Below are 12,396 nucleotides of genomic sequence, written 5' to 3'. Positions count from 1 at the left end.
GGGCAAACATTGTTATTTGGAGGGAGTATAATTTTTGCAAATACGCAACTAATGATATTTATCGCGTAAAAGTTGCGTTGGCAAACGTGATAAAGCAAACTTGCAAAGTGGAGTTGAATGGAGGGAGTAAAAGGAGCTTCTATGTTTAGTCCCAGAGGTAGCAATCGAGTCGGGTTTGGATCGGTCGATCGGATAAGTGAGGTCGAGTCGAATAGGGTTCAAGCCATACGAGGTCGTCATATCATTTCGGGTCGTGTCATTTTGGGCCAGTTAAGCCGAGTCAAGTTAGGTCCAGTCGGATCATTATCAAGTCTAATTAATTTCTCGCGGATTTTCAATTGCTTTCGGGTCGACTGCTATTTCGTTAAATTATTTTGTTTTTAAGTTTTAACATATGAAAGATAAATACTAAATTACTTTCATTTCGATCAATTAAGTTTAATAATTGTCGGGTCATCAGTCGTATCGACTTAATATCTTATCAGTGTCATTTTGGGGTGAGTCGAGTTCAGGTTTCATATCACTGATCATGTGGTTGTATCAGGTGGAACCGTAAAATGATTGTTGGCGATTTAAGACTAATTATCGGTTTATTTGGCGTAATTAAGGTTGGTTCATAGATGGGTAATTTTTAAATAATATAATGCGAGTTCGGGAAGTACGGAGTGAACGCTTGTATAATTATTTACGGGATTACGGTATAGTTTTCGTTCGAATAACTATGACTCCTATGTTTCCCTGTTTCCCAAATCCTTTTCTATAAAATGGATAAAGGATGCGAAGAACAAGTTAAAGAAAAACAAAATCTTCTACTGCATCAAAAGAACGTTATAACATTCTATTAATAATGCCTTCTTGCATGGTTTTATTGATGAAGATGTATACATGAAGCCTCCTGAGGGCTATAATGTTAAATCAGGACTGGTTTGCAAACTAAAAAGATCCATATATGGGTTAAGGCAGGCCTCAAGACAGTGGAATAAGGAGTTGACAAATTTTTTGGTTAAGCATGGGTATACACAATCCAGGAATGATTACTCATTGTTTACCAAGCATAATCAACAGACTGATGAGTTCACTATACTCCTAGTTTATGTTGATGATGTTCTATTGACAAGCACATCATTAATAGAGATAAATCATATTAAAAGTCAGTTGGATAGTGCATTTTCAATCAAGGATTTAGGAAGTATGAGGTACTTTTTCGGATTGGAAATTTCCAAGAATGACAAAAGGCTTATGATCAATCAAAGGAAGTATATCATGGATATATTGTTAGATTTGCAAATGGAGAATTTTGCACGGCTGTATCTTTTCCACTACAGAAAGGACTTGAGTTATCAACTGATCAGGGTGACCTTCTTCCTGATCCTGAGACTTATAGGAGACTTGTTGGGAGATTGCTATACCTAAATATGTCAAGACCAGACATATCATACAGTGTTCAGCACTTAAGTCAGTTTGTAAGCCAACCTCGACTACCTCATCTTCAGGCAGCCCTGCATGTTGTCAAGTACTTAAAAGGGACCATTAATGCTGGATTATTTTATACACGCAACACTGATCTGCAATTGACTGCATACTGTGATGCAGATTGGGGTCAGTGCGCTTATTCCTGCAGATCCCTGAGTGGGTACTATGTCAAGTTAGGGCAGTCTTTGGTGTCTTGGAAAACAAAAAAGCGAGTCACATCGGAAAAGTTCTCATTAATGAGTAAAGAAGTCTCTCTTATACTACCTCGGAACCAGTGCAGTTATCGGCATTATTGAAGGATTTTTGCATACCAGTAACTTGTCCCATCATCCTTTATTGTGATAATAAAGCAGCCCTACATATTTCTGAGAATCCCGTTTTCCACGAGAGAACAAAGCATTTATCTATAGACTGCCATTTTGTAAGGGACAAACAGCAGGAAAGATTCTTGACTACAAAGCACATCAAAACTGGCCGACATTATGACAAAACCACTTGGGAGTGAACAATATAAATTTCTTTCCTCTAAGCTTGGATTAGTGTTTCAAGAACATCCAGCTTAAGGGGGGAATATTAGAATATAAGTTTGTTAAGATTAACTATAGTTAGTTAACTCAAGTTAGAAAGTTGGTTAGAAGTTTGTTACAACCAACAATATGAGCTATGCTATAAATAGAGCTCATCCTTGTATTCTGTTTCTTACACAATTATAATCAATACAATCATTCTTCTTTTACGTTTCTCTCTCTCTTATTCCCTCTCTTCATCATACAAAGTTATCATATAATCTCACAGTTCATATAATCAATCATGGAGATTTATGGGTTTGAACAAGCACCGTCTTATCTTAATAGGAAATTCGGTTTCACCCAGACATTAATAAGGGTCGAATTATTATATTAGGAAAGCGGAGTCGATTCGGTATAGTTAACTATTGTCAATTCGTTTCGTGCAATTCAATTTCCTAACAATGATTAGTTTCGGGTTTCTAAATTTTTGGATTTTGTTGGATTTATTTTCGAATGGATGGGCCGGATTTGCCGAATTGGGTTAAGTTTATTATCTCTAGATCTCCGGTGATATGAGCTACTTTCTAATTTGGATCACTAAGTTCAGGAGTACTACTCGAGTACTCGTACGTCTGCCCACTTCTATTTGACATTGGATCACACATGATAAACATAATGATGTTCATGCCAAGTAACAAAGGGCCCAAGGTAATAATTGTTGGTTTTGAGATCAAGTACCCAACAACCAGCGGTATCTATGCTTATACCAAGCAATCAAGCGTAAGTGCGTAACCTACAGGGCTACATACTACCAACTTGGTCAGGACTTGAACGAACCCAACAACCCTTGTTCTTCTAGTTAGGCAATGGTCTTAGCCACAATCACTTCTACCACTCAATTACAAGGTCGGTAGATCCAAACAAGCATATCAGAATGGTCGCAAATTTGATCAATTACATACAAGTATTACATAATAACCGATTTATATACATCTTAGCCGACCACCATTGGCTAAACTACTACGAGTAATTCGCAATACAAAACAACGCAGCATGAATGCAACCACATGTGACTGATACATGCAGTCATGCACTATATGATACAAAATCAACAGTTTGTTGACGAAATTTAATTATTACAGATCCAAGCTATTTCACAACTCAAAAAATTACTCCATACTTGGTAAATTGTAGCAGTCAGCAGGCGAATCCCAGAAGTCAAAGTGGCAATTGTTAAAGTAAAGCGGGAGAGGAGACGATACAGTGAGGAGGGTTGGAGAGCATATGAACCACATCCCTCATTGTAGGCCTATCGGAGCTCTCATCTTCGACACACAACATGGCTATCTTGAACATGTTGACTACGCTAGCTAGCTGGTAGCCGTCTAGTCTCGAGTCTAAGATGGCCAACACTGAAGCTGCATCTGATGGCTGAGATATTTCTGATCGAGTCTTCCTGACCCATCTCACTATATCAACCCCATCTCCGAACTCTCCCACTGGCTTCCGTCCTGTTATCAGCTCCAATAGCACCACCCCAAAGCTGTATACATCACTCTTCTCGTCCACCTTCAGCGTGTACGCGTATTCTGGTCACAAACAAACTCTACAATCTCAGTAATCACAATCAAATACTCCCTCTTATTCACTCATTTCTTGCCCTTTCATTTTGCACAAAAAATAAGAAAATGATTTTGGACCACACAAAACACTCTACCCCACATACAATTGATTTTAGATCATACAAAACCTTCCAAAAAAGGAAAGAAGGAAGAAAATCCGACTACCATGAAAACGGAAAGAGTGAGGAAATGAGTGAATAGGAGGGAGTATATCAGTTCAAGTTACTGGGTTACTCCATCCTAACAACCTAACTCGTGTGGCGGGGTAATAATAGGCAATCGATTAATCAAACAAGGCAATTCTCTGTACATATATAAATAAGATCACGCTAGAAAAACCGTTATAACAATAGAAACATACGGAGTATAAAGGTGTTAGTAAAATACCAGGAGCAATGTATCCATATGAGCCAGCAATAGAGGACATAGACTCGGAACCAGAAGCATCCCTTAAGAACTTAGCAAGTCCAAAATCAGCAACATGGGCTTCATAATCCGAATCCAACAGTATGTTATTACTCTTAACATCCCTATGAATTATCTTTGGATTACAATCATGGTGCAAGTAACACAACCCCTTGGCCGCCTCCACCCCTATCTTATACCTCATCTCCCACTGCAAGTGGGCCCCTTTCGGCCCGTGTAACTTCTCCCCTAGGCTCCCATTCGACATGAACTCGTACACTAACAAGTTAGTCTCCCCGTTCGATACATACCCTAATAACCTCACAATGTTCCGGTGTCTGATCTTCCCCAATGTCCCTATCTCAGCCGCGAACCCATGATCATGTTTCCCATTGGAATGCCCTCTATTCGGAAGCTTCTTGATTGCTATATCGGTACCATCAAACGTTGTCCCACGGTACACGACCCCAGCACCGCCTTTGCCAATGATGTTTTCTTCCTGAATGCAGTCAAGCACATCATGTATCTTGAAATCCAGCCGCTGGAATCGCTCGATTTTCCAAGTTTTAGAACTTTCCAGACGCTTCCTCCGATAAATTACACAAGTAACAAATGAAAGCAAGACTAATGTAACAAGACATATAGTTAGTATCACAACCTTAGACGAACTAATCGACGCCACGTGGCGAACCCTTGGTTGGTAAACAGGGCAGGGCAGCGCGCGGTTCGCGTAACACAGGTTCGGATTCCCAGAAAATGACTTCGGCTTAAACACGAAAAAATGTCCACCAGTCGGTATCCTCCCATACAAATTATTATCCGATAAATCCAGAGTCGTAAGACTCTGTATCGAACTAAGCTCATCCGGAATAAAACCAGTTATCGAGTTTTTCGACAAATTAAGAACCGATAAATCAACCAGACTCGCTAACGTCACCGGAATCTCACCAGTAAGATTATTCCTACTGAAATCAATCTGCGTTAACGACCGACATTCACCAATATTCCCCGGAATCTCACCAGACAGATTATTCCCACTAACATTAACCTGCCCCAGCTTTTTCAATTCAAACAATTCCCCCGGAATCTCACCAGAAAACCGATTATTCTCAAAATAAACCTTCAGTAAACCGGTTAATCTACCTATCCCAGGCGGAATTACGCCGCTAAACAGATTATTCGAAACATCAAGCTGCTCTAATTTCTCCCCAGAAATATCTACTGGTAGTTCACCAGTGAAGTAATTATTCTGCAATTCAGTAAGATTAGCTTCAGGCAATGTGAAAATTCCTGCAGGAATATTCCCAGTAAGCTGATTATTCCCGACTCGAAACCGGCCCAAAGACCGACAATTACCAAGCTCTTCAGGAACCTCCCCGAACAGAGCATTGTTCATCAACACCAACATTTTCAGCTTTCCACCAGTACAAAGCCCGTTTGGTATGTTTCCTGTAATATGATTGTTAGCGATATCGACGGTTATTAACTTCCCGTTACGGCCGAGATTCTCCGGAAGCTCCAAGGTGAAGTTATTACTCCACACTTGGAGCTTCTCTAAATTCGGCAAATCGCCGATACTAGCAGGAATTTTACCGTAAAAGTGATTATCAAACAAACTAATTAATGTGAGATTCTTCAGATTTCCGAAACTCTCCGGAATTTCGCCAGTAAGCGAATTTCCGGATAAGTCCATTGACATTAAACTAACCATTCCCGACATCTCAGTCGGTAATTTTCCGGTTAGTTTATTTTTTTGTAGAAATAAGGAATCTAAGTTAATCAGCTTTCCAAATGACCTCGGAATTTCGCCGGAAATGGCGGATTCCGCCATGTCAAGCCTCTGCAACAAAATTAATTCTCCGAATTCCGGCGGAATTCCGCCGGAAAACGTGTTGTAGTAACCTAAATACAGGAAATTCAAATTCCGTAACAACCCTAAACTTGACGGAATCTCGCCGGAGAGCGAATTTCCGTTCAATCCCAAGAAGGTCAAATTAGTCAAGTGTGAATAACTCCTCGGAATCTCGCCTGAGAAGAAGTTTCCTCCCAGGTTGAGGTGAGTTAACCGACCCAAACCCGTTACTGACAACGGAAGCGGTCCGCTAAAGTTATTATTGTAAACATCCATAACCTCCAACTCCAACATATTGGAAAATATCTCATCAGGAAAAATACCAGTGAAATTATTATTGGACAGATTGAAGTACTTGAGACGGGTTAAGGTCGATATTTGTATCGGTAACTCTCCTATAAGACCGTTATTGGACAGCGTAAGACTTTCAAGCGTATCCAGTAAGGCTATATCAGAAGAAAGTGTACCGAAGAGCGGAACGAATGAGATATTGATGGACACGACTCGAAACGCAGCGTTGCAGGTGACGCCGGAGAAGTTGCAGTGAGTGTTATTGTTAGTCCAGTCGGTTAGAGCGTTGGTTTTGTAAGAGAGGAGTAGAGAGTGTTTTAAATTAAGTAAGGTTTGATGGTCTGAAATGGCGGAAGATATGAAAGCCATGTTTAAGAGAAGGAGGAGTTTAGTGAAAGCCATTAATGGCGGAAAGAGGAAAGAAAGGTAGCGTAGAAATGATAGGAGGGGGATATATTCGGGGATTAGATAGGGGAGGCTGAAAGGACGTTGAGGTGCAGCTTTATATAGGAATGGAAGGGTCTGAAGAATCTTTTTTACTGGATTGTGTTTTGAATTGGGTACACTAGACAAGTAGGGAGTGGTCACAAACAAAACAGAGATTTAAGTTGAGGTTATATTCGTCTTTATCTTAAAACGGTTTAAATTATACAAGTGTGACATGTCTGATAAATGGGTTATTTGTGTCGGTTTGAATCGTGTTACTTTTAATCGGGTCATTTTTGGGTTAATAGCTTCACTTTCGATCGAGTCATTTTGACTCAAGTCGTTCTGGTCGCTTAAGTTATTTCCGATTAAGTTTTTGCCATAAATTCATAACTAAGTAATTTTGTGTCATTTCAGATCACTTTCGGGTCGGATTATTTAGGGTTTATCGGGTCAGATTTGGATCACATCTTAAGTCCGAAATCAGTCTTATCAGATCGAATGAGTTTTGCGGTTTTGCCGGATCTATGTTAAAGATAGTTACGCCTTATGAACCAAAAGTATACTCCCTCCCATCCGGACCAAGGGTTACAGTTGCTTTATCACACTTGTCGAGGCACGTTTTGTAACGTGCATATCTTTAGTTACACATTATTAAAAATCATAAAAATTTGATATTCTTATAGCATTCATGACGATAAATCAAACAAAATCTCACATGACTATATTTTGTCTTATAGATTAATAATAATATCAAAGATTCCCTACGACCATGAATAGTGTCAAAAATCAACTGTAACCTTTGATCTGGATAGGAAGGAGTAATATCTACGGTTAGTCTACAAGTACTTGTGTAATTTCTATAAATTGGATCCTTTACCCAAACATTTGTTTAACATGCTGGCTTTTTTTCCAAAAATAGTTACATCTGGCCGTAAAATGATATCAAAATCTTAATCCCATGCAAAAAAAATGCACGGGTTAATTCTTTGAATGTGACTGTAACACCCCCATACTCCAAGTGTCTTACCAGGACCACTCAGATATAAAGATGTTACAATTTCGGTTGCCCGAGGCAATGATAATCATAAGACAATAGCGAAACAGTATTTAAATAGCATAAAGTTAAGTGAAAGATTACAATCCGGAAACTAAACTGATAAAATGTGAATACATGTTCTCCAAAATCAAATGTCTAAAAGTTAAACATAATGTCTGACAACAGCGGAAGACTCTTCTAACTGCAGTGATGACTCATCCCAGCTAGCCCATGTATCTCTACTCATACCTCCTCAACAACTGTTCACCATCCCCGAATGGATCACCACAATTTTTAAAATAATAAACGGGGTCAGTACTAATCACACAATTTATATAATCCAGGAACACAACAAGCAACAAAGCTCAATCGTCACACATGTACTCCGAACTCCATCACCAACTCCACAATACTGACTACACACTAAAGTGTGTAGCCCTGCCAGAGTGCCCATCGCAACAGGTCACTCCACGCCGCCAGTGGGGGACCGCAGCCGTTCCCACCTAATCCCCGCTCATCTCCGTCGAGCGATAAACCCAAATCCATTAATGTGCACATCCCTTCTGTGGCGGGTTCCACAGAAGGCGAATAATGGGCGTGAAGCCACTCCCGCAAGTGACTCCACTCAGCCAGGGACGCGCACCGAAGAACACAGACAGATACAAACAATCACAACTACTATACAGCAATCAACACCAACAACCGTCACAATACTCGTATGATAACAATCAACAAACACAAATCACCACCAAAACATTATGGGACTAATACTGAGTAGGGAAACCCTACCCGGAATTCAATACAGTCAGACGGTCTCAACAGCTGATATCAAAAGGCCTCCTCTACGAATCATCCTCCTAACATATGATCATGCAATTACTACCAATCAAGAAAGACAATGAAACCCTCAAATCCCCAAACTATGGTTTAACCAACTTTAAAAAAATACCATAAAAACAGTACGTAGATCTTACCCTCGACGCAAAGATCACAAAGATGTAAAGAAAGGTGAATTCCGACCTTCCAAGCTTCGGGATTTGCCAATAATGCGATTGATGCGAAAAACGTAGATTGTTTCTCTTTTGAACGTACTTAGTTAGGTTTGTAAAAGTGTTTCAAGAAAGTGACGGAAGTTTATATATATTAAATCGCATAATTAACGAAACCCGACAAATCATCCCTCCGTAAATCGGCTACTCGATCGAGTAGCTGACATACTCGATCGAGTGCCTCCTACTCGATAGAGTACCCAAAAACTCATAAAACCGTAGTATTACAGTCTTCCCTCCTTAAAACGAATTTCGTCCCCGAAGTTCAAACCACAACAAAACAAAGACATACTCCTACACTCCCGACATAACAGCCAAAACAAAACTCAACATAAAAACATGCTACTAACCAAACTCAACCCGACTCAAACCATTACTAACCATACCAACACAACACAAAAAGATGTAAAAACTCTTAAAAGCTCTTTGCGATCATCTTCTACACCCCTAAAATAAACAAGGTTACGTCCCCGTAACCATACATACCTGATCAAAAAGGAAAGGGTAACGCTCTCTCATAGCCTCTTCTGCCTCCCATGTAGCTTCCTCAGTCTCATGGTTAGACCAAAGGATTTTAAGCAAAACTGTCTCACCACTCCTAGTCTTCCTAACCTTCCGATCAAGAATCTGCTTAGGCACCTCAAGATATGACAAGGACTCATCTAGCTCTAAACTCTCTGCCTCTAACACATGTAACAGATCACTCACATACTTCCGCAGCTGAGATACATGAAACACATTATGCACCCTCTCTAACGCAGCTGGCAAAGCCAAACGATAAGCAACCTCTCCAACCCGCTCTAAGATCTCATAAGGCCTTATGAACTTCTGACTCAGCTTGCCTTTCTTCCCAAATCTCATAACCCCACGCATAGGAGACACTTTCAGTAGAACCTTGTCCCCAACCTGAAACTCTATATCTCGGCGATGTAGATCTGCATAACTCTTTTGCCTATCCTGAGCCGCTCTCATCCTTTCCCTGATCATCTTAATCTGCTCAACCATCTCATGTACCATCTCTAGTCCGAGAACCACTGCCTTGGCACTGTCGTCCCAATAAATCGGACTCCTACATCTCCTCCCATATAAGGCCTCAAACGGTGACATGCCTATACTAGTGTGATAGCTGTTGTTGTAAGAAAACTCTATCAAATCCAACCTCTGTTCCCAGCTACCACCAAAGTCCATCACACAAGCTCGTAACATATCCTCTAGAGTCTTGGTTGTTCTCTCAGTCTGACCGTCTGTCGCAGGATGAAACGCTGTACTCATCTTTAACGTTGTTCCCAAAGATTCCTGCAACTCTTTCCAAAACCTTGAGATAAATCTCGCATCTCTGTCAGATACTATGTCCTTAGGGACTTCATGCAACTTTAGCACATTCTTTCGATAAGTCATAGCTAATTGTGCCTTAGTCCATGTATCTTTCATTGGCACGAAATGAGCTGACTTGGTCAGTCGATCCACTATTACCCAAATCATGTTGTTACCCTGTTGACTCTTGGGCAAACCCACGATAAAATCCATAGAAATGGCCTGACCCGCTGATTGTTCCGGGTGTAATTCCAGAGCAGTTATTTATCACCACCCGTGCTTGTAGAATGACGTCTTTTGTTAACTCCTCCTTGCGGTCTCCTGAAACAATGAGCAAACTGAGGGCTCGGCTTTGGGCCGAGCGAACTCACTCCGACGCTCAAGTCAGTAACTTAGAGAGGTAAGTTGTTGTTACTTGGTGAAGTAAATATTGTAGAGAGATAAGGAAGATATTACCAGATGAATAGTGATTTTTAGGTTAAATTGTGGATCCTTTACTCAATGAGAGTTGAGGAGTATTTATAGACTTTCACCTTTTGTCACGTAGTGGCCAAGTGGCCAAGTGGCTAGCAGGTGGAAAGACTGATCTACCCCTCGGCCGAGGGACCTATGGCAGGCCGGCGGGCCCTGTTGACTCACCGCCGAGGGGTCTTGGATATGAGTTCGCGGATGTGTGCCCTGGTCTGGCGATTGCCCGGCCGGACCCATCCGACAGGCCGACAGGCCTCGTCGGTTAGGCTGCCTAAGCCGTTGACTTGCTGTGGATATCTTTGACCTTGCTCAATATGTTAACTGGTCAGCGGGTGCAGAATATGCCCCATCAATTTGCCCCCAGCGTAGTCTATTTCGTGGTATGGGCTCCGATGTACGTTGAGCGTATATTCTGCGTAAGACGAAATTTTCTGCCCCGGCTTCTTCTACCTCGGCGTGGCTCTGCTTAGGCCGTACCATATCCCCCCTCCACATGGTTGTGTAATGGACATCCGATGTGGAAAAGGCAATGACGCTGGCTGAGACCAGGGTTGAGAGTGCCGGTTGTTTCTGATTGCCCCCTGGCCGGCGCTTTCTGGCTTGGTTCATCATGTGGCCGGCGGAGAAACGGATACTTAGGATTTTGTTGAGGAAGATGAACAGGCAGAGAGATATGAAGGGGCGTGTTGAAGACGCTTGGTCACTGTTGCATTGATTGACATTCAACTGTTGCAACGATTGACATTCCGTGGTTGCATGTTCGACACGTGTCTGTTTGTTGATTGGCTGACGTTTCATGGGATGTGCCCTGATTGGTCCCTCTTCATGGGCTTTCCTCTATAAATAGGGTACTTAGTCCCTGAAATTGGCCACCAATTTCATTTTCTCAAAAATTTTCTTTAGACTTTCAAGGGCTTTTCTCTTCTATTTTTCAGTGTCACTACTCCGGCTAGTACTTTTCTTCAAGGTAAACCAACAAATCTCTCTTTTTAACTTGTGAGTTTTGCTGTAAACATGTCTTCTGCTGATGCCGGAACTAGTAAACCGACGCCGGGGGGTTTCGCATCGCGTCTTGATGAGGAGGAGATGCTAGACGCCGTCCCGCTAAGGTCTGGGGGCCCTAGGTCTCCTTCTCCTGAAGTTGATCCTCGAATTTTGGAGGAATGGGAGGATGATGATGATGTTGATGACGACGGAGACGATTTCGGTGATGATGCTGAAAGGGCTCATCCTGATGAGGGGAGGTAGTACGTTATGGACCACGGCGAGGCTTGTAAGGCCCGCCTTGACCGTGTCTGGACCCATAAGTTCGCCAGTTGTTCCGGCGAGACATTTTTCGAGGGCCACTTTCACTTTGGCAGGGGGTACAAAATTGTTATCCCTGAGGAGGGTCAGGCCATCTGTTGTCCTCCACCGGGCTGCACCGGCGTATACATCCGGCACTTGGAGTACGGGCTCCGATTTCCGCTGAACGATTACGTTATGGCCATCATTAGGGCCATGAACGTCGCTGTGGCCCAGCTGCACCCGTTGGCTATTAGGACCATAGTCGGCTTTGTCTGGCTCTGTCTCTTTAAGGGGGAGGTCCCAACGGTTAACTTATTCTGTCGGCTTCACCACCTGCGGCCGTCATTTTCTGGTCGCGTCGGATGGTACAGCGTGCAAATGGAGCCGGGTTACGTCTCCGTTGATAAGCTGTCTTCTTGCAAAGACTGGAAAGATCGGTGGGTGTACATTGAGGTGCTTGGATGACTATCCGCCGCCCGGTCCTTCCAAAGCACTAAGTTAATTTGCGGTGCGAGACTAAGGCGGAGCATGACAGATGGGTTAAACGTAAAAAGCTTAAGATGGACGCCGACAAGGTCCCTCTTAATGAGGATGAGAGGTCATGATGAGGCTCTTTGAGACGGACAAGAATGGGGTGTCGAAAAGATGGATCCCCCCG

At 42.2% G+C, this 12,396-nt stretch overlaps 1 protein-coding gene across 1 annotated transcript; it reads right to left on the bottom strand.

The window, feature by feature from the left end:
* Positions 1-2,893: 2,893 nt before the first annotated feature.
* Positions 2,894-6,718, bottom strand: LOC141586575 (uncharacterized). The gene is made up of 2 exons (XM_074407863.1): positions 3,992-6,718; positions 2,894-3,571 (listed from the first exon to the last, which is right to left on the bottom strand). Exons 1-2 carry the CDS (start codon positions 6,552-6,554, stop codon positions 3,216-3,218), a joined length of 2,919 nt encoding a protein of 972 aa, XP_074263964.1. The 5' UTR covers positions 6,555-6,718; the 3' UTR covers positions 2,894-3,215.
* Between the last annotated feature and the right edge of the window lie 5,678 nt (positions 6,719-12,396).

Source organism: Silene latifolia, chromosome 6 (genome assembly GCF_048544455.1).
Source record: "Silene latifolia isolate original U9 population chromosome 6, ASM4854445v1, whole genome shotgun sequence".
Classification (NCBI taxonomy): Eukaryota; Viridiplantae; Streptophyta; class Magnoliopsida; order Caryophyllales; family Caryophyllaceae; genus Silene; species Silene latifolia.
This window is presented reverse-complemented; position numbering and strand designations above follow the sequence as displayed.